General features: G+C 44.9%; 1 protein-coding gene across 1 annotated transcript in view; it reads right to left on the bottom strand.

Annotated features, from left to right (window-relative positions):
• The window catches only part of ABTB3 (ankyrin repeat and BTB domain containing 3), a 174,081-nt gene that overhangs the window by 15,798 nt on the left and 135,139 nt on the right, over positions 1 to 23,144 (bottom strand). Inside the window, exons 7-15 of the mRNA XM_056508141.1 lie at positions 22,215 to 22,316; positions 21,043 to 21,136; positions 20,795 to 20,930; positions 18,946 to 19,166; positions 17,361 to 17,539; positions 5,829 to 5,934; positions 4,961 to 5,063; positions 3,122 to 3,203; positions 2,137 to 2,205 (exon numbers count right to left, since the gene is read on the bottom strand). Coding sequence (XP_056364116.1) covers positions 2,137 to 2,205; positions 3,122 to 3,203; positions 4,961 to 5,063; positions 5,829 to 5,934; positions 17,361 to 17,539; positions 18,946 to 19,166; positions 20,795 to 20,930; positions 21,043 to 21,136; positions 22,215 to 22,316 — 1,092 coding nt within the window. The remainder of the gene's footprint in view (positions 1 to 2,136; positions 2,206 to 3,121; positions 3,204 to 4,960; positions 5,064 to 5,828; positions 5,935 to 17,360; positions 17,540 to 18,945; positions 19,167 to 20,794; positions 20,931 to 21,042; positions 21,137 to 22,214; positions 22,317 to 23,144) is intronic.

Genomic DNA, 23,144 nt, shown 5'->3' with positions numbered 1-23,144 from the left:
TCCCCACTATGGCTATACTGCCTACCCTGGCACTGCCTTGGCATCTCTGCATGCCTGGGGGGTAAAAATGGCTTGAATTTTGAGTTCTCCAACTGATTTCAGCAGTGTTAAGATTTTCTCTATTGCCCCTATTCTGTCCTTTTACAGCAGGGAAAAATAATTTCATTTCCTGTCTTTCCATGGTAGGTCATTGGCTCTGGCTCTCTGCTCTGCCTTAGAAAGCAGGCACTGCTTGACACCTTGCTGTAACACAGCCAGACCTTAGCCCAAGCTGTTCATGTGTTTAAATAGCACTTATTCAGGTATTCAGGCTTTTACACAGCCCTTATTATTTGGGACTCATAACAAAAAGATAACCTGTGCATCCCAAAGGAGCTCTCATGCTGCACAGGGGAACAAACAAAACCCTGAAACTTCCATGACATTATTCTGACTTCTCCTATGCAGTCTGCTCAAGATCTACTTTAATCCCATAAATAAATCCAAGTGCTGGAAATCTGCAGTGCTGATGTGATAGCAGCCAGCTGGCCCCAATTATGAATTGCAGCAAAGATTTCTGTGGAGTATTTCTGGTGCTTCTTGTTATCATATTTGTAATAAGGCAAGTTACTAAATGCAGTTTTGAAAGATAAAGCCAAATCCTATTCCAGCTGCCTCTGTGGCTCAAGCAGTCACGTGCTGGTTTGTAATTACTTTAAACTGTGAGGAACCATGGCCAGATCTGTTATCAAGAGATCAATCAATCAGTCATACATTCTGGAGTCTCAAAAGTTTTGAGATGTCACAAAAGTAGAGCAAGCTGCCAGCTGAATTGCAGCACAAGCTTTTTAACAGCCTAGGTGATAACACACACATCTCTATAAAGTCACAGAACTGCCTAGTCTAAGATTCTCTATTTCAGAAAAGGTTAGAAATTCAGGTGGTCTTTCAAAACTCTTGAGTGAAATAGAGAATTAGTGAGCTTTTCCTATACAGCTCAAGAAGTCAATGTTATGCTTACATAAAATTCCACTGCCTGCACTAGAGAGGGGCAATTTCAGTCCTGACCAGTTCCATCCTCTGGCTGCCAGACTGTAGTGTTACAGGGGTAGAATAACACAGGCAACAGTGGAACAGTGACAGGACATGAGGAAATGGAAAGTAGCTGCACCAGGGGAAGTGCAGATTGGCCATAAGGAACAGGCTCTTCATTGAGAGGGTGGTCAGTCACTGAACAGGCTCCCAGGGAAGTGCTCGTGGCACCGAGCCTGCCAGAGTTCAAGGCACATCTGCACGACTCTCTGAGTGATGTGGTTTAGCTTTACATGGTCCTGCAAGGAGCAGGGAGCTGGACTTGATCATCCTTATGGGTCTCTTCCAACTTGAGATGTTCTATGACCCCATGATCATGGTGGCAGACACTGGTGATTACCAGCTGTTTAAGGAGCTCTGAATTTAATATTTACTGACCTGCATTCTTTTTGACTGCCTGAAAACTCCCTGAATGACTATCAAGAATTTGCTCAATGTATCTTAGTTCTGTATAGTTGGAATGGTTTTGCTGATCACAGCTGACAATGATGGCACACAGTATTTGGAAGGGGATGACTTAACATCCACAAGGTTGTGGTTGTGTGGCTACACTGAAGGTTCAGTCAGCTCCAGCTGGCTTGGTTTGGCTTTTGCAGAAGGCCACAACAGCACCTGGATGTTTTATACCCAGTGAGAAAGTGGTAAAGAAGTATCTCAGGGAGAAGATTATGGTTTCATAATAAAATTTGAGAGCCATATGCTTGAAATTGAACAACTGTGTCTCCAGTGAACTTCTCTCACGGTTAAAGCCCAGCACATGCCCAAGATTTCTCCCATGTGAGGAACCAAACTGGATGTTTTTAATGCTGCTGAGATAGGGAGGATGGAACACTCAGTTGCTGGAAATTGGTTCCACATTTTGGTAACACCAGCTTTGCTTTTAAGTAGGTATTTGCAAAGTCTGCCAGTCTCCTGCAGGACTGCAGAGAGCCTGGGCACTCTGGGAGAGGCACTGCTGGCTCTCACAGGAGTGCTCAGGCCTTGCCCAATGGCCATGTGCCCTCGGGTGAATGTACACAGATCAGTCAGCATCGCTCCCACTGCAATTAGATAAATGTCTCTTACCTCCATAATTTCATTATTTTTAATCAGGAGTGACTCTGCACCTCCATAATAAAGATACTGCATAACCAGCTGTAATAAAACAAAAGGAGCATTTATAAAAACCAATCCAAGAGAAACAGGGAACAATGCAGGCAGTACCCAAGGCTCTCCTAACACCACCATGGATTTGTAGGTAAAAATGGCCCAAGCCTCCTGATTTCAAAGATATATTTGGTTATTTTCTGAAAATTCAGTGTTTCCTTCTCACAGGTAGTCTAATGTCTCAACCTTCACCCTCAAATTGTCTGGATTTCCTGGTGAGCTCCAAACAGTTTGCAGGAAACTGACTAACTAATTTTGAATTTTCAGTGTATTTCCCAGTCTGTTAAGTACATCACTGATTCAGCCAAACACAGCATATAAAATGGTTATTCCCTTATTCCTTCCCTGGCAAAGGCCACCTTCATCCAGCTGTGTGTGGGCATGCATGGATGACAAAGAGGTGGAAGAGCTTTGCAGTGTAATACAAGCCAGCTAAGATCCCTCTGCAGGGAGCCCAGGCATTGCAGGCAGCTGGGAATTCTGTGCAGCAGGAACAGTTGATACATGGAGCTGCCTGAGCTCCAGCTCCAAGCAAGGGAAGCATATCCATGTACATGCCACAGGTACAGAGAGCAAGCTCTGCCTTTTCATGGCAAAAAATTGATTGGAGCACACTGCTAAGGAAGGGAATGAAGTGTGTCTCTTCCAAACCTGCCCATTAAATTCAGAAAGTGCCAACTACAGAAGGAAATGCCTTATGCTGACAGGCAGTGCTTTGTGTGCACAGCCCATGTCAGTGAAATGCATGCTGCTGTATTTGCAATCAATAGCACTCTGCTCAAACAGAGATGAAGCCTGTGCTTGTGGAACCAGCTCTGGTTTATCAAATACATAGGTGTTAATTTGGACAGGGCATGAATGTTCCTCTTACAAGTTCCATTCAAACTGAGAGTGAGGACTGTACCTGAAAGATGGGGTACTTCACATAGTTGATCTCAATACAAGTACTATCAGATGAGGGCTTGCTAGACAGCAATGCTTTAAACCTAAATATAAAGAAGCAAAATTGAAATACCAGCCCAATTATCTCTGTGGAAAAATGCAGTAAAAAAAGTACAGAAGTGCAGTGAAATGACAGTATCAACTCTTGCAAAAACAGTATACTGAAATGGATGTATTTGTCACCAAAAAGCATCAAGATTTAGACACTAACATAAAAGTTCAAACCAAAAGGAAAAAGCTTCTCTGTAGAAGATTTCAATTTGAAATTTTTGAAAAATATATCTAATATAACAACAGAATAAAATGTACATCCAAAATTCAGATTCTGTAATGATGCAGATATTACAGAACCAATTTTTTTTTTCTTGAAGGCAACATGATCTTTTATGAAGATCTTCAACATTTAAAACCTGAACATTTTCCTTTTTTGAAGGCGATAAATTTTGTCTTACGTCCATTATGCTGGTTTAAAAAAATGTTCTGGAACTAAATACTAAAAAAATGACACCAAGACTTTTAATGCTCCTATGCACACTCAGTATGATTGTGTAAGAAGAGGCAGAAGAGAAAACTGGATAGGTTGCTGTTCTCTGATTATCAAAACCTGAAATTCAGATATGAGTTTCAGGACAAAAAACCCACATATTTTTAGTTAATAATGGCAGACTTATGTGAGATGTATACATACATAACAATCTGCTTCTCAAAATCAGGTATTTCCATGGATCAGAAGGTGAAAATGGGAAATGTGCTGCCAGAAACATCCACCCGTGTACTTCCTCTCTTTTATAATTCATCTGACCTTCCAGCAGTAGTTCAAAGCTTGGCTTATCTATCAAGACCAGCATTTGCTGGATGGCAGCCTTTCCCATATCATGACTGTATCTTGTTAATTAAAATACAGATCACACTAGTGTTTTCACTAGTGCCAAACTATTATGAACACAATTTACTAGGCTTAAAGCTGGATTTTGGAATGGATTTGTACATCTACCAAGAAGCTCTAAACCCCAATATCCATTTCTTAATGGAAGGCAGGGTCAGGTAGTGCAGCTGCTTTATGCAAACTTCTTTACTCTGTGCTGTTTGTTGGCAGCCCGACTAGCATCGATTCCCGTATTGCTTAAATTATCCAAATTCAGTGCTTTGACCTTGCCACACCTCAAAGTAAGCTGTTATGGAGAGTCAGCAAGATTTGTTTCCAAGCACACCTTGAATTATACAGCTGCATCCAAACAATGTTTGTGAATAACTCTGGAGTTGGGTTGAGCTGGGTAACCCACATTCAGCTTTCTGAGCACAGGAAACAGACCATAAATACTGCCTCTGGATACAGTATGGTATGTTTCACAGCTATTTTATTTTATTTAAAAGTTGTCAAATGTTGTCAATGAATTGTGTGACAGTAGCTTGTTTTCCCTGGGGACTGCTGAAACTGATGCAAGGCAGGGTTTAACCACTCACAAGATAAATTATTAAGAATCAAAATATCACGACTCCTGTATGGTTGAGAACTGGGTGCAGTAACAAGCACCATGCCGATGTGCCTCAGTGGAATGAAGTCAGACACATGGCCAGAGGCATGGATCATTCACTGGATGAACATCTACTGACAGCACTTGTTACATGTCTGGCAGATCAACTAGAAAAAGGCTGTGGGATGGTTCTGATTAAGAAAAACTTGAAGATTGGGCCACTAGCCCTCAAAAAACTGGAACAGCAAAACAAACAATAAAACCCCACAAACCCACAAAAGCAAACTCTCTTTTTGTTTAAAAGCAGAGATGTATCTTTATTTTACCTTGGTGACGCAGTAAATAGCAATACTCGATGTGCATAAAATGGTCTTCCTTCCACCAGAAATGTGACATCTGACATCTCTTTATTGTTAAGAAAATGAGGATCTGGAATCACAAAAGAAGGAAACAAAGAAGCCAATAACTTTAATTTGGAAGAGGTCAGGAGCATACTGAATACTTCCCTGTTTTGACAAAAGAAGGCAACAGAGTAGAAGGATGTTGTTTTTAGTGAGTAAAGCCCATAAAGCTATTTTGGACAGCCTGAGACAACCACATGGAGTTCAGACAAAGGGAACTCAAAGCTCTGAATTCTGTGACAGCCTTTGCTGAAATGATAGCTGTGCCCATCCCCACTGTGTGACAATGGCACAGCCTCCCAGCTCTGCTACCCAGAGCAAAATGCAGCTCAGCTCATCCTGGGGGGCCCCATGCTCATTCATACTCTGTTAGGCCACTCTCCCTACCTGAGGAAGTCTCTGTCAAGGGGAAGAGGGTCCTGGAAAATTGCTTGTGTCTTTTCTCAGTCCCCTGAAAACACCCTGGGCTCTGCTGACCAAGCTGGGAGGGCTGTGCTGGTGCAGCATCACCTGCAGCCAGGCAGGGCTGTGTGAGAGCGAGACAGACACCTGGCTCCAGCCCCAAGGCTTGGATCCCAGCCTAATTAGCAACACAGACAAATCTCTGCAGATTTACAGCCCCACTCCAGTGCACCTGATGCCCTTCCTGGTGTCAGTGGGAGTTTTAGGTCAGGCTAAGTTTGGGGCCGTTCCTTCTTCTAATTCTGCCCTTCAAATTGAGATTTTTCTGACTCGTGTCCCCCTCAAGCACCTGGCCAGCAACAGCCAAAGGGGATCTTCCAGACACACTTACCCAGGCGAGAGGTCTGCTTGCGCTTAATTTCCACGAGCTTTGGAATCGGGTAGGGTCCATAGCAATGAGTGAAAATGACAGAGAGCTGCTGGCTGATCACCTCGTTCTACGCACAAGAAAACAAGTACATACAGTGTGTAAGATCAGTATGCAAAGGACATGTTACGTTGTTCTCAACACCTCTGTTTTGAAGGTGAAGAATGTGATTGCTGAAGTTTTATTAAAAATAAGAGCTCACAATTATTAGTGTTTGTTAGAAACTGCAGCTCTCATTTACTTGATTGCTCTGTCTCCTGTGCAAATTATTTTAAATGAAGAAGTCTCCTTCTCGGATGACAAGTATTCTTTGCCTAAAAAATTCCATAGCCCAGTTCTTCTCTGCAGAAACAAAGTTCCTTTACAGCAGTGGTTTTGTTTTATTTGCAGACTTACTGTACTGGAAAATGACTTTTTTCTTGCTCTTTAGAAAATGGTCACTGGTCACGTCTTAGAAAACCCAAGCTACAGACAGATGCAGCTGCACAGCCTGCACATGTTTTTAACTGCAGCAGTCTCACAAACGGACCCTTCCCCTACAGAGTGACTGAGGCACCAGAGCCAGCCACTCATTAAATCCCAAATGCTTCATTAATGTGCTCTTACACCTCTGGCACCAGTGTGGGTACCACTGTGCTGTGGAAGCCATTAGACCCTCATAGAACCAGGTCTGTCCCTGGCCTTACCCCTTTCTGCCCCAGGTCTGGGGGCAAGGCACACACAGGATGCTCTCTAAGCACCCTGAGTATTTGTATGCCTAGGATAAGCAAGGGTAGTGAAATGGATTTAATGCTTAACTACCTAAGTCCCAGATAAAAGTGGGATTTAAAAGTTTTGGCAAATTTAATTCCACACTTTGCTGATAACTGGAGCAAGTTGGACAAGTTCAGCAGTGCCACACTGTTAATTCAGGGTGACATCTTTTAATTACCCTGCTGGCTGGTAGTTAACCAGGAAACTATGAAATGGTAAGACACTAAGACATAAAAGGGTCAAAGGCCAAGGAAATAAGCAGGCAAGGGACAAAAAAACCCCAAACCCACAGTATAAAAATTTGAGGAGTGTAGTTCTTATACTAAAAATATCTTCAGGCTTTAGAGGCAGAAATCGAAGCTTTCCTTTCTCTGAGCATGTTTTAGAAGTGCTCCTTAAATCCCACGAGAGACAAGGAGGAGTGGCAGAGATGCTGTAATGACTCTCTTGCTGAATCTAATCAAACAGGGTGGGAAGGGGTAGAGCTGTTCCCTCACAGGCACATGCTGATGTCAAAGGAAATTACAGGCACTGGCCCGCAGGCAGGAGCTGGCTCCTATTACTACGTCAGATGTAGCACTGAAAGGAAGGCTAAGATAAGAGAAACACTCATACTGAGAGACACCTTTTAGCAGGCACAGGGCCCTCAGAGAGGGGCTCACTGCTGTGGCTCCAAGACAAGGAGGGCGTCTCACCCCAGGAGCATCCCACTGCTCAGCATCCTCCCCAAAGCCTGCACAGAGGGAGTGAATCACAGACTAAAGAGAAAAGGAAGATTTAAGGCCAGATTCGAAGAAGGAAGTGACTCAGCTGCCAGGAGGGCTGGGAGGGAAAGCTTTAGACAGGCAGGGCAGAAGGAGCCATTTCTTCTCTGCTGGGAAGGGCTGTGCCGAAGCGCCAGGGATGGCTGAGTCAGCCAGGGAGGAGCACACCCGGGGGACGCTGATCACCAGCAGGGCACTCCCGGCTGGACCTGGCAGATGAGAGAAGCCAGGAAATGAAACAGAAGATGGGGACAATTCCATGGTTAGAGCAGAGGGAAGCTTCTAGAGAGGGGAAACAATGCTCACCTTTACCTGCAATGGGTAAGAGGAGAGTTCCTGGCAGCCCCCTGTCCAGTCTGCCGGGGGCACAGGTCCTGTCTGTGTCACTGGGGTTTTAGTGGGTTCCATGAATTCACCAGCACCAGCCACAGCTGTGCCTATGCAATAGCTCTTTAAAAACACACAGGCAGCAATAAAGACCATGAATCTCCTCCTTCCAGGGTGTCTGTGGGAACGTGCTGATGGAAAATCTGGGTATTGGCTTTGCAGTGCCTTGTTAGGAGTGGGGGCCCAGCTCACCAGACTGAAGCACAGCACCACGGACCAGGACAACCAGCTGCACCGAGATCAGGGATGGGCAGGACAAACTCAGCCACCCAAGTGGGAGAACAGGATCCCTACTAGTACATCCCACCAACATAAAGGACCAGTTGTGCATGCTGACAATCCCAAGGGAGCCTGCCTACAGGGGCAAGGTGCTGCCAGCTCCCCGGGTCACCAACAGTGGTGTGCAGATATAAGCCCATTACAACCACTTTGCCCACAAGCCTGTGGAAAAAATGGTGTAAACTAAGATCTAATTAGTTCAAAATGTGATATATTCACATGAGAAATGCTTGAAAGACATAGAACAGAAATGGGACAAAGAGAAAAGAGACCTTAGGATGGACACATCAAAGAAAGCAGGGCCTTCAGACAGACAATGGCTTCAGACCTCCACTGACCTCATTTGGCAGACAGGAGCCTGTAGATCTTTGGCTTCTGTTGATAGCATTAAATACTTACATCTCATACCATCCAAAGACCAAAAAATGTGCTCAGCAAGAAAGCTGAAGTATGTGCTGATTTGGAGTCATTGCTAACAAACAGCAGCAAGGGAGGGGATTGGTAAGGTATTACAGCACACCAAATTTGCTTCCCACATCCCCAGCATGGAGTCAAGCTCACAGGGCTGTGGCCCTGGATCTGCTCCCCACAGTGCCCTTGCTGACTCTTACCAATATACCAGGTGGAAACAGGAGAGGAAAAAGGGATACTTTATCTGCCATGGGATGGCTGGGGGAAAAAAATGGCTTTTTTTAGCCAAATCCTGCTCTTGGAAGACTTGGACTGCCTGTGAAGTTGCTGGGAACAGCTGCAGAAGTCCATGACCTGGGGTGCAAGCACTGCTCTGGGAGTCAGAAGGACACATTCAGCCTATTCAACCTTCACCTTCCCACAGTGCCCACACTGAGGTGCTCAGAAGCTCCCATTTAAGCACCAAGATGGATAATTCTGTTTATCCTTTCATCCTATCAACCTAACTGTGAGAGCCCAGCTGCAAGAGCTCACTGCAGCAGTTGTGGGCGGCAAGATTAACACTGGAGGAGCAAACCAAAGTTTGATTTCTTGCTGCAGTTTGATGCTGGAAAACATTGTGCCAGGATGTGTGAGGCTGACACCTGGAGCGAGGCCAGCCTCCTTTTAGACACGGGCGTTCATTTGCACTCAAAGGGAGCCGACCACATCTTCTCCTGTGGGAGGGGGAAGAAAGCTTGGCACAGGATTTAATAAAAATATTTACCTAGCCATGGGGGAGTTTACAGATAGGCAAGAGGGAACAGGGAACAACAGCAAGTCTTCTGAGGGAGATGGTGCTTCCAGCAGAGAGCTGGTTGGTGAGCAAGCAACTTTGCTTTGTAGATACCAGCAGTCCCCTGACTTAAAAGCATTCTTCAGCAGAGATCTAAAGGAATTCCCCACTCCTGCTGAATGCACTTGAACTGTGAGGGGAATTCATAAACTCTTTTGAAGCAAAGCTGGAGGCTTTCAAGTTGTTGGACCAGAGATGCCTCGTTGATTGATGCAAGAAGAGGTGAAGACCTGGGTGGGAAGTGCAGGGATATTTTTTCCTGAATGTCCATCTGACAAAGGTCTGTGGCAGAATTCAGGGAAGTCTCCTCTAGGCTTCAGCACACACCCCAGGAGAGCTTGCTCTACTCCAGGTTACACGGACCAGTGCAGCACAGCCATTCTGGGATGTGCTCCTAAAGGTACTGGTCACAACTGGGAAATACATAGCCAACATTCTCCAGTACCTGTGCAAGACACATGACTATGCCCCAAACTCTGCAGGGTAAAATATGTGCTGCAGACTGCTCAAACCCCACTGCTTAGCTCTTACCAGCCTGCAGAGACTCTACCACCTCCAGGTGGCTGCCCTCTACAGTGGTAACAAGTCAGGCTTCTTTTCTTCACCTCTGAAATCCCAAGCAGTATTTTGGGTTTTTTTTTCTACTGATGCTACTCCCACCAGCTCAGCTCCATTAATGCTGTTTTAAGCTAAGTCTGCCAGGCCCTCAAATTCCTCTACCACATAGCTCAAAAACCAAAAGCTCACCACATTAAGGCAGAAAAATTAACACTTATTCTTCTGGGCTCGGTGTCTGCCTGTTAATACACATCTCCCCAGCAAGCTGAGAAACCACACTGCTCAGAGAACAGGAGCACTGGCAAAGATATCTTCTCTCTCTGGTCCTGAGGATACTCAGGGGACCTATTTCTCAGTTCAATGCAGAGTGGCAGAAGTGCTGTTTCTAGTCACCCATCTCACACACAGTCCCCAGCAGCTGTTCCAGCAGTGGCAGTCTCAGGATACTCCGAGCCCATTGTCATCCATGACATGCTGGAATACCCTTGACTTAGTCCTCTATTTATGCTCCCCTTTCCCAGAAAAAGACGATGGAGAGTGAAGTAACAGAGAGGGCTTTTTGCTGTCCCCCATCCATAAACACTCAAATTTTGAGACTTTCTTTGCTATCTCAGAACCGTCTCCACCCTTGCACAGGTGCTCCTGCTATCATCCTCGTGCATAATTCACCTTCACCAAATGCCTCAAAACTAAATAAATGCCACTTCAGATGGTCACTCCTAGATGGTTAGGCAGCATACACATAATTAATATTAGTCAACAGTTGGAAAGGGAGGGAAGCCCCAGAGGCTGGAGCTACAGTTAGAGGCAGTGAACTGTGCAACAAAATGGGTTTTGTTAGTGCTGGGCTCAAGCCCCTCCACTGCAAGCTCAAACGGAAAAGAATTAATCACAGGTAAGGCACAAATGGACCCTTCCGTTGCTTCTGGGAAAGCTGCCAAGCCTCCTTTTCAAAAGGCTTTTTATATCACAGCTGTGCATTGTATGTAAAAAACTCAGATCCATGGGCACAGTCTAATCCCTGGGTGAGAGCCCAGAAAAGGGCAGGTGTCACATCCACGGCATTTATTTATTGTAAATGAAGAAACGGCTCCTGCCTCTGGCAGGGGAACATTTCAGAAGGTAGCAGAGGGTAGGAACAAAATCAAACCTGTGTTAGTAAGTAGCAGGCTGAATGTGTTATGAAAGCACAGGACGGAGTTAACAGAGCGTTGTTAACATGCCACTCGGTACCTGGCGCTCGCATCTCACGCGCAGAATGCAGGATGTGCATGTGTGGATAACCTGGCTCCGGCTGACTCGGAACTGTGCGGACACAGTGACAATGGGCAATGCTACAGATCACTGCAGCTGCTTGAGAACAGTGAAACCTGACTAACAAAATCACAGCAAGTCCCAGCCAAAAGATTGATCACTGCGTGCTGGCTGGGCACCGGATGACACACACAAGGGCATTAGCCACTCCATGGAATCCATAAGCAGTCCCTTTGGCACCCTGGGATGTCTTCAGGGCTATTTTTAGTGCAGGTTTTGGTGTGCCTGCCTCCTCTCCACATTTTTCTTCAGCTGAAGTATTTCAGTCATCAGCCAAATTATTCAATTTTCAGGTGTTAATTTTTTCAAGAAAGATAAAATATCATGTGGGAAACAAATATCCTAGGGAAACATTTCATTACAATAAATCCTCAGTTTTCTGTTGAAAAGCACTTCAACAAAACAAAGAGGAGTCTTTCCTGATGGTTTCCAGGTAAGAGAAACATGCCCAGCACTCTCCTAGGGGAAGATTTTCCCTTGGGACACGATTATGACAGAGTGCCTTCCCCAGTGCTATGTAGAGTTCACCTCTCCACTCCACCCTTAGCCCTTCCTGCAGAACAGGGCAGTCTGGCTTTGCAGAACAAAATACAGATTCACTCAAGCTCATCTGAAGCATTCATTTCAGCCCACCATGAAGCAATGGAAAAAAGTGGAATTTTCTAGCTCCTTTGTCTTCTAGTGCCACTTTCTAGGTCACATGCAAACCCTGGGGAAATACTGGTTTTTGCTGACCACCCTGCTGGACTTAGCAGAACAGACACATGAGCTGAGTCTGTTGACATATTTCAAGGAACCTTTCCAAACATTTGTTTTAGAAGAATCAAATCCAGAAAAACCCCAGAAACAGAGAAAGAGAATGCTCATCTCAAGCTTCAGCTTCTGACAGTTTTTTTGGAACACAACAGGCAGATGTTTCAGTCTTTCCTGCTGCCTTCTGTTTCATGGAGACACAAAAATACTTTTTGAGTAGTTAGTGCATCTGTGACAGAGGCTATTTCTGAAAAGATGTATTTAAAAAAAAAAAAACACCCAAAAACTTTCCTTTTAAGAGATTTAGGTTTCCAAATGGAGAATTTACTGCTGAAAGAGTACTTTAGCTTTTAAACCACATAGGCTAGATTTCTCATGCATTTCTCCACATGCCTGAATCCTTTTGGAATTTTAAAACTGGTTATTGTTCTGAATTGCTATTTATTCTCGGTAACTGTCAACACCAGACTGATGGCTGTTATTCAAACAGCTCAGCCTTCCAAAAGAGCCTCCTGCACATTTCTTCAGCTGCCTGTAGGTGCATTTGTAAAGGTTGGAAAGCTGCGGGAATTTTAAATCCTGAGGAAACATCTTTGCAAAGTAGTTTCCTGCATCTTTCAACAAACCTGGCTGCCCAACACCTCACTAATGGGCTGAATATCAAAATAAACTAAATAAAATAAATAGTTGTCACTGACAGAAATGGATGGGGAGAATGAAGAGAGAGCTTCACAATGCAATGAAGGTATGGCAGTGAAGGACTGCTCCCATGACTTCTCAAGCTGATTTAGTCTTAGACAATACACTAGCAGGAGTACTTATAGTCCTAAGCCAAGTTCTCCTGGTGTGAAGCACCTCTAGTGGCTTCAGACAACACTTCATGTGCTCAATGCACGTGTGGACTCACACATGCACTTCAGCAATGCATGGCCACACAGGATCCAAAGAAACAGCAACAAGCTCCTTACCTGTCCTACAGGGGAACGGGAGAAAGCTGTAAGAGAGATTATTTGGAATTAAAAGATTGTGTATTTTCTCTGAAAAACAGGCCAAGGACAAGCTGATGTAAATTGCTGTAGGCAGAAAAAGGAGTGAATGAAACTGGCTCCTGACCTCATACAACTGGCAATGGTGCTGGCTCACCTACATGGATGGAGCTGGGTGATTTAATGACAATTCAGTCTTACGCAGAGCCCTGGAGTGGAAACCTAAACCCAACCTCCTCCAAAGGCCAGATGTGTTTAACTTCCAAGGCTGTGGGTTTGAGTCTCCTTTCAGGTTGTGGAATGTCAAGATCAAACTGAACAGCTCCAGGATTTTCGCAGACAGAGGACACAGAAACATCATTATCCTTAAGAGAATCTCTGCAAAAACAGAAGAGCTGACCTGCAAGCCTCACCTCAGGCACTACAAGCCCTTGGACCTGGATGCAGCCCCCCCACAGCTCTTTCAAAAGCCTTTAGTTGGAGGGGGTCACTCCTCAGGTAAATATGGCCCTCTGACATAGGGCAGGTGGGTAATCCAGCTCAGAGTCAAGCTCAGGCAATGCAAACATCAACCTCAGCAGAAGGGAAAGGAAAGCTTTCAGTCCGGAGTTTGGGGAAGTTTTCCCAGGCCATGAAGAGCACAATACAGATACCAACAGGCATGAATTCAGTTTTATCTTCCTATCATTCTTCCATAACAAGATCTCCATCATCATTTTAATTTTGACTCTGCTCTACACAGCAGCTAAAGTTTAGCTCAGGGCTACTCACTCCCAGAAGTGACTCTCTGGTTTCTGCCTCACACAGCCCTGCCCAAACCACTTTCAGCAGTTTGTTTGTGTGCTTGTCTTCCAAAGAGACTGAATTCATCCCTAAATGGCACTGCCTTTCCTACCCATGCAGTGTCTCAAAACCACCATGTGTCATCAACATTTTGAGTGTTGGAGTTTTCCTGGTTTGGGTTACACTTGCTCTTAGGAGAGCTGCCTTAAACCGAGCTCTCCATGTCTTTGCCACAGATGTTGCTTTTTCCAGAATACCTTGACCTGGTCTTTAATTTGGTCAAGACCCAAAGTCACTGCAGGAGCCGTGGAGGGAGTGACTGCAGAGTGATTCTCTGTTCTCACAGCTCTGCCTCAGCAGCATGGAAACACTGCTACTTCCCCACTCCCCATGCAATTCTCAATGGTGCAGCTGATGTAAGACATTTAAAGCGATGAAAGGAAATGAAAGAGCTCCATCCCACTGAAAGCCACCAGGAGCTGGGTATCAAACCTTCATCTGTGCTTTTGGAAGACTTCCTCCAGGGCTTCAGTGCAGTAGTGAACAACCCATGTGCAACATATACACTGTTCTCCCCCACTTACTTCACAGCTTGAAGAAAGGCAATAAACCCAGGGACTTCAGCTCAGCCAGTTTTGCCTGACTCACCGATTTTTGCTGCTGTTCTGTGTTACAGCATCAGGACTTCAGCAAATTTTATTTTTGTTTCTGCTGTCAGCATCCTGGCACATAGATGGGAATGGAGTGCTACCCTACCACCCTACAGGTCACCAGCACCAGTGCTGGCAGAGCTCCCCCATAAACCCTCACATCTGTATCCTCTAGATACAGGCATTTTATAAACCATCCATAAGACAGAATGAATTCCTCCTATCTGACACTGTTCTTGTAGGTATTGGTTACATTTTCTTTGATATTTTCATATCTGTAGCATTTGGCCTTTTTGCATGGCCTGGGAACCTGCAAGAACATTTCATATGACAGTGCAAAGTAAAAGGCAGGGGAAGAAAGCTTGCTTCCTATCCTGAGACCTGCCCTTATGTTTCCATGCAATTTCTGGGGAGCTTCTCTGGCCAAATTACTCAAAACTATGAATTGCTGTCTAGCTTATCCAGGTTATCACAGCCTCTGAGACTGGGACTGTCACTCCATGAGACACTGAAAATCTGCCTGTTTAATTACCTCAGTTTCCCCTGTTGGTAAAGGATAAGATCTTCTTCCATGTCTCAACTCATTAATATTAGCAAATTGTTCTGAGATTATGGGATAGCTGGAACTATTTATAGGAACTCAAAATGCCATTTCTACTAGGTGCAAGCTGCCATGCAATTAAAATATACCGAGCATCACAATATGTAGCAAATGGGACATCTTGTTTTACATCAGCCAAGAGCTGCTAAGTGGCTCTCTGCTTCCTAGTTGCTTATTTTATACTTTTTGCCCTGAAAAACTCATTAAGGAAATGTACTGGGCCAGACTGTGATGTTTAGCAAGAGTCATAATCTCTCTCAAAGTTTCCAGCCCACAGGGAAAAGGATGTCCGTGTGGGCAAATCAAGCTCCTCTCTCCACAGCTCTACAAAATGCAGAGCTTCACAGTTTGCTGTCAAGAGAGGGATGTGAACCTCTGTTATGGCCCTTCTGTACCTCTTAAAGGAGATTTCCATTTTGTGGGTATATAAAAAATCTCTGCTCTCAGCCCTTTCAGAGAAGAGGAACAGAAGATCCTTTAAATCTCAGCTTTCCTCAGCTGCCTTTTATGGAGTGACCAGGGAGAACTTTTATTGGCTCATTCTCCTACAAATGAATTTATGTAGATTCCTTCCAAAGGGTTGCATAGTTTCTTTCCTCATTTCTGTCTGGGAGAGCTTTGTATGAGGCCATTTGGACAAGACTACCAGAATAATTCATAACATTTGCAGACAATTTGTAAACCCTTACAGTGTCCCAGAATGATTAATTACTTTTTGTAAGACTATGAAACACTGTGTGAGTGTGTGTTTGTGAATATCCATGAAAACATGCAGTTCCCCCAGGCCCAGGGGCAGGCATAAAGATCAGCACAGATTTATTCTTCGTCGTGTAGGGGTTTTTGTGATACTTCAGTTGTTTTGCCCTTCCATATTTTAGGTTCCTAAGTGAACCCAAAGCAGAAGGTAGCAGTCTTATTTTTTCCCAGGTCTTCTACAATAGACTAGATGTACCAAAGGTATAATCCTATGTAAATGATTTATTCTAATGATGATTGCTGACCTTGGCTTCAGCCACTCAGGAGAAAAGGAACTAAAAGTCACCCCTCATCATAGACTACAAGGCCTAAACTTATTCTCTGTTAAGTTTTCAATGTTATTAGTTTCATATCAACTTTCAAACCAAACAGCAATTTGCTGGTAGTTTCTGGATGAATGTACATTAACTCAAGTGAGTATGGAACAAGGAATCAACAAATCCTGGGATTTGGAACAATTTCCTAAAACCCATCTCAAAATATTCTACATAAATACCCATCCAATACAAACTAATTGCAAAAACAAGGCTCATGGGAGCAAAAATCAGAACAATGCTGGAACAAATATACAGGATTTGCTCAGGACTCTAGTCCAAGCCTGCTTTTGCAGCAAGGTACAAGAAATAAATCCATGTATGTCATCATTAGCTATATCAAGTCTGGAATATTTAGTACTGAGTTCCTATACCAGATCCTTTCCCCTTTTCACATGATTTAGGCTATTGCTAAAAATTATTTGCTCCTTACTGTTACACACAAGAGTTGGGTGATAAAAGTTACTTACTTTCAGTTTAACAATTTAACAATGTATTGTGGAGCATGAGGAAAAAGAACACCAATCAAATACTTCTGATGCTTTTCATCACTACAGTGAATTTCTGGTAACAGTAGACAGTGACTGGGCATTCCTTGAGAGAGACTGATTCTGAGGGGGACCAGTAGAGAAGAGACTACTGGTTGTAACAAGTTTTAAATTCTTCACTAGGTAAAAGATTTTCCTCTCCTTGCCAGCCCCATGGTCATCCCTTTTGCCATTATATTTACATACCCAGTGGTACCCCCTTGGAAAGGTTTTGTTAGTCTGATTTGCTTGGCTAAAAAACATCAGCTGAAAGAATAAACCTGGGGAAGCTGCATGTACAAATATGCACACAGAAAATTTGAAAAAATTATCCTGTTCTGTGCTTGTAGAAACCAGTCCCCTCACAAGGCTGAGTCCAAATCCCACATGAAGAGAAAAGAAAGGCATGACAGGCTAAGGAAATCCAAAGTAAACATGAATATTAGCTCTGTTGCATGGTTCTATAAAACAAACTTGGTGAAATTACTCCTTGGGTTGGTTTGGTTATCATCACCTCTTGCCATGCTGCCATGACCCTTGTGACTTTAATTTCACCACTATGTATCTTCTGTAGCTTCTGTTGTCTCTCCAGCTTATCATTAGCACCTGTTATTAGGCTGTTCTAGTAGGAGCACTGATTAGCCTGTGTGTTTATAACCCATGCTTCCACAGTGAAAAAACCCGAGATACTTAATACAGATAACAATAATCCTGTGCAGTCTAAACAACCTTTGGGAGAGCTGTTCAAAAATAATATTGCAAGCCTTCGTGTCTTACAGGATGGCAATAAGGCTGATTTCCTTTAAAGCACGTAATTTATCGTACCTTGCTGGCCTTCAGTATCTCAAACATCAGAGGCAGCCCTTGTGTGATAAGCTCCTCAGTGTACTCCTCCTCCTGAATGGACTTGAACTCCTTCAGCAAGCACTGGATGAGGGGCCGCCGGTGCTGCTGGAAGGACGTGCGCAGAGACTCCAGCCACGTGTGCAGCGTCCAGGGAACACCTGCAGGCAGAGGACACAGCTCATTCCCAGCTCCAGGAAACACCTGCCCTTCTGCTTTTTTACCTTTGCTGATGTTAGGATTTTAAGCAAAAGCTGCCAAATCATTCAAGAAATCAAGTTCCTATTTATCCCTAATTAAGAAGGCTGATGCTTATCACTACATCCCAGAGCTAATGCACAGAGGCTTTCCTCCAACTGCTAAGAGAAGACTGTGGTCTCTCTGCTCATCTTGCCTTCAGCTTCTCTGCTGAGACTACCAATTTGTGGTAATTGCTGTGGTGTTCTGTGTTGCAAAAGCCTTTTGGAAGCTAGATTTACACTAGCTCATTTGTTTGAATGTGGCCCTGGAGAGCCATTAAATGGTGAAAAAACCTGATTTTGGTCACTACCTACCTGGATTCAAATTGGTGGTCTTCAGATTAAAACTTGCTTTAAGTGATACCTCATGTCCTCTCCTGATCATTAGTATTTTCTCTGAAGAGCACTGGGTGAGTTAAGCAGATCAGCCCTTTCAAGCAGTTTGTCATGGCAGAACCACTCTCCAGGAAGTTAAAGGGAACTGCTCCCATGCACTGAGCAAAAAAGCACATGCAGCTAATGTACCTCTGCAGGCATGAGGCTGGAAGTGTCCTACTTTCTGCTCTTGCAGAACAGAGTGGAAGGAAATACAAGCCTGGTGTTTTGGCAAGTGAAGGTTTTTCCTTCCATGTCAGAAAATGTTCAATGCCTGGAGAGCAGCCCTGCCACTCTCCTCTCATTCATCTCCAGATCTTTGCTTGCACAGCCCACTGCACACTCCGATCCATACCCCATGTCCCCAGGGCTGGAGCACTGCCCCAGGCAGAGGCACACCAGGCACTTGGGTCTCTCTTTCTCTGTGAACAGATGAGTGGGGATGGTAAATACAGTCCAGATCAATTTCCATCTGCACCACACAACCACCCTGCCTACAGGCAGAAGCTACTTCAGGGCAGGCTGGTATGATGTTCAAGTCCCTCAGCTGGCATACCAAGGATGGCATGGCATACCATGCTCCTGCCTTCAGAGTCTTGGAAAATAAAGTTTTGATGGTGGACACTGCTTTACAGCAGGGTGTAAAAGAGAAGCAGCTGGAAGTGGCCCACGACAGCTGAACAGTGCCCCAGAGCCTTACCTACACTCTGCCATGCAGCAGTGCAGATGGCTCCCAGTGGAAACCACTGTGTCCTGCAGAAAAAAGCCACTGGCCCCTGAACAGGGTGTGCTGCGGAGCTGGAAAACAGCCTGTCAGATTTCCCACCACCTTTTATTCCAAAAGAGCTGAGGAAGATGTGACCATGGTCGGTTTAAGCAAGCCCATCAAGAGGGACCCGTTTCCCACAGTTGTCCTGCCCCGGATGGAGAAGGGGCAGGAGGCCAGGACTGACCTATGCTGCGGATGTCGATGGTGACGTCCACGTAGCCGTGCTCGGCGCTGTGGTACATGGCCTCCTTCAGCGCCTTCAGCTTGGCCTTGCTGCTGCGGCTGGCGCACAGCGGGGCCGCCGCCGCATCGGGCAGGTCCGTGCCCTCGGCCAGGATCTCCTCCAGCGACAGGATATCGCTCTTCTCCTTCTCCGGCTGAGCCAGCAGCTTGCGGAAAACGTTCCTGCCGATCACAGCACAGAGCCAGAGGGCAGAGAGGAGAGCAGAGGAGAGGGAGAGCACAGTCAGCGGCCAGGCTTTCACCACGCTGGGCTTACTTGCTGTGATGAGGCAAGTTAGGACACCTACCCAAGAAATTACACCAGCTAATGGCAGAACCAGCTGAGAGCAGACCCCAGGCAAGCACAGCTCCTGCTAGCCCACCTGCACTGCCTGGGGAAATGTCTGCAAGTCCCTGCTGGCGGGACAGGAACTGCACAGATGTTGCATGAGTGGCGGCATCTTGTGGGAACAAAAACTCATCAGCTAAATGTGACTCAAGACTTCCTCAGCAACCAGGGAAGGCCAAGGTGCCTCTGGACAAGCTCTTGGGACTCCCAGCATGGCAGCCACCTGAGAAGGGAGCTGCCTGGAGCTAAGGAAAGCACCACCACTCGACTGACACTCAAAGCAGTCTGGGAAAGCTAGAGCAGCTAGACATTCAACAAGGCCAGTCAGGGCAGGTTCAAGCACAGCCAGGACTACTCTACAAAGCCACTGATCCAGCTGGGCCATCAAATAACAAAGCCCAAACTCAGAGACTCTATGCTCTCAGGTTCACACCAGCAAAACCTCATCAACCTCAATGGTTTCCCTGGGTTTTGCAGCTGTGAGGAGAGAAACCAGACCAGCCCCCAGCCCACCCTCCTTGTATGCCAGTGTCCCCCCTGCTACTGCCTAGACCGCAGCATAGTGTGTCCCAAACAAATTTAGGGCAGAGAGGGAAGGAAGTTGTGTGTGAGTGTTATACAGGTAGGAGCACAAGAGCCAGAGTCTGGGACATAGACAGCCAGCAGCCAAGCCATGGAGAGCCCCAGGATCTCCCTGGGCCTGTGGCTCCCATTCACAGAGGGTGAATGTGAGACTTCAAGACCCAGAGTGCCCTGTCTGTGCCAGGGATCCCTCACAGGCTCCAGACGGGCAGAGCTGTTGAACCCGCCCTGACCTGCCATCAGCGTGTTGTTAGACTGGCAGCTCATCTCTAAGCAAACACACAGTAGGTACTGTCTCTAACCTGTATCTATGTTCCTCTGGATGGCTACAATCAGAAAAGTAGGAATGTGAAGATCATGATACTAACTCATTACACTGCAGTCAACTCCTGAGCATTGCAAGGTCATGCATGCCAGGTGCTCATCTCAGTAGTTTTTTGGTTTTTTTAAATTTGCAGCATACCAACAACATTAAGACACACAGGACTTTACAGTAAACATAGATGCAGAAACTATATTCAACAAAATTTAGGCTGTAGCAGTACAGACACAATTCACTCAAACCTGAGAAAAATATCAAGAAATTCAGAAGGAATGTTTTTGACATTCCCTTCTGCTGTCACATCAGCTGCCATTTAACAACCACTGCATTGAACACACCACAAGAAGTCTCCTTCCTTTTTTTTTTAAACATAACAAACCAAAACGCAGCTTGTACCACCAACTGGTTGAATTCACATGTAGCAGAAAGCCTTACATCTCTGCTCAGTTGGTGGCATGTTCAATTGTTCATGCAGAAATTTCACCCATCTGCTCAAATTGGATGCCCAGGCAAAAAAGTAGCACTTGAAGGATGCCACTAGACTTCTTCCCACTCTACCTGTGTCCATGTGCAGCAGCCTGACTGAAAGAGTTCATGTCACCTTGTGGAGTCATGGAAATGCCATTCCTGTACATTGTGCCTATCATGGGGTCAGCTCCTCGCTCCAAAAGCAAACTAACCAGTTCAAAATTTCCTGCAAAACAAGAGATGCATCTTTACTCCTTTTAAAATCCAGTATTTGCTCACCTAAACCACAGATCCCAGCTGAGGAACTGTTACAGTGGGAGGAGAAAGAAAGTCCTTACCAGCAGCTGCTGCCAGCTGTAAAGGAGTTTCAGAGTAATTTTCTTCTCCATGCTCTAAGGAACCTTCTACCTTTGCTCCAGCATCCAGCAATAGCTAGAAAGAAAATTCACCATTTAGAGCAACTAAAGGGGGTATCACAGTCTTCAGAGTTCATGAACAGTGACAAATGAGAATCTAATGCTTCTTGTTATCTGCAAACCAGATACAATGGAGACACATGACATGCAAATTCTGCCCATTGTTTCACAGAGGCAATTCATTCCTTTTTTCGCTCATTTTACGCTGCCAAACACCAGAAGCACCAGCGTCCAACTTCAGAGCCAAAAAAGTGTAACCCAGAGTTTTTGCATGGGAAATGGGGTTAGGTCAGTGTTGGGAAGTAATGCACTGGAGATGGAAGAAAATTAGCATCCTTCCGTCATAGTCTTCTGGAAGCCCAGCACCATCCAAAAATGGATCGTCTCCATCTTTTGTATGAAAACATGGCCAAAAGAAAGGCAATTCTTAAGCACCAATTGCAGCAATGAATCCAAAAGCTGTGGTCTCCATCGGGGACACTTCCTTGTAAGTAGCAACAATGCTGAAAACAAAAGTGGCCAAGGAGAGCAGGATGGAGCCTGTGCTCCATTCCCCCCTTGATCATTTCTGTCTTTGGGCCTTCAAATTCTGGTGCTTGAGTGTGTCACAGACACAGCTGTTTTGAAGAATAAACCTTCTCAACTTTTGAGATGCCATAGCACAGAACCAGCACATCCCACATGACACCTGGATGGGGTAAGGAGAGTGAGGGATTCTCCCCCTCTGGAGCAGCATGAGAGCTGTTGCCCACCTCTCTCCCCACCAAGGCAGTGGTTTTGTGTTTGCTAGAATATAACAGCGTAAGAAAGTGCAATGAATGAATAAACAAACATATAAAAACAAGTGGTCAGGAAGGAGCACAAGGAGTTGTCAGACTTTCTTTGGTGTGACTTTGCTTTAAAATTGTCCTGTTTAAGCCTCATATTGGTTAAGGTATTCACTTTGTAAGTCTATCATGTATCAGTACACTCTTGAAGAAGCAGAAGTAACCAATATGAGTATGACAAGAGGATGCTGGTTTGAGATGGATGTAATTAGAACTGAAGAGGAGAAAAAAAAAGAATGAGATGCAGGTAGGGAAATACAATAATACCTGAACTACAGGAATATGTCCATGCAACACAGCAAATGTCAGAGCTGTCCAATGGCGGGTCTCAGGGTGGACGGATGGGTATTTATGAGCAGTACTGACAACCTATAAACAAATTAAAGTTATTTTTTTAAAGAGCTATATGTAACAAAATTCAACCTGCCTGAAAGCCAGGCATGTGAGGGAGTAAGTGAAATAGAAAACCTAGGAAAAGTGCTTTATAAAATGATTGGCTTAATCTTTTTCCTGCAAAATTTTTCCTCAATATTGTAACTGTTCATGCTGATTTGACAGCTTGATTTGAGTTCTTACCAAATGAAGTCTTTTACCAACTACTGTAGCTCCATCTAAACCACTGGCCACCAGATTCTTTGGCACAAGGGCAAAACAAACCATCCACAGCTGGTTACAACAGCACACACTGGGGAAGTAAGGATGGATCAGGACACTTATAGCTAAGGACCACTCCCACTGACTTCACCAGGCCATGTACCAACAGCTCTGGGTCTTGAAGTTGCTCCAGGCCCAGCCAAAATTCTTTGTACTTAAATCAGTACTTTTGTCACTGCTGTCACACATCACAAGCCCTACCCTGGAGTTCGCAGGCATTCTTCCAGGCTCCTCCTCTCTCACCAGAGGGGAAAAAAATATCTGGGAAGTGATGGGGCAGGGTAACACTTCAGAAATGTTTGAGAAAACCTCCTTTTTACTGCCTTTTCCTGTCTGAGTTGAACTAGAAGTGCTGGGTGGTGACAGTTAAAAGAGATGCAAACTATTCTATCTCCTTAGAAAACAAAATGCTATTCTTCAGATTGCTCTTTCCATTTTCTGTGCCTTAGTGCCTGGTGCCTCTAATGTAGACATTGGGGAAGATGAATAACCATTCTTTGCTTCAGTTTCCCTGTCTTAAAGATGGGGGTATTAATATTGATG

This window comes from Oenanthe melanoleuca, chromosome 1A (assembly GCF_029582105.1).
Source record: "Oenanthe melanoleuca isolate GR-GAL-2019-014 chromosome 1A, OMel1.0, whole genome shotgun sequence".
In the NCBI taxonomy this organism is placed as follows: Eukaryota; Metazoa; Chordata; class Aves; order Passeriformes; family Muscicapidae; genus Oenanthe; species Oenanthe melanoleuca.
Note: the sequence above shows the minus strand (reverse complement) of the source record. Positions and strands in the feature narration are given on the sequence as shown.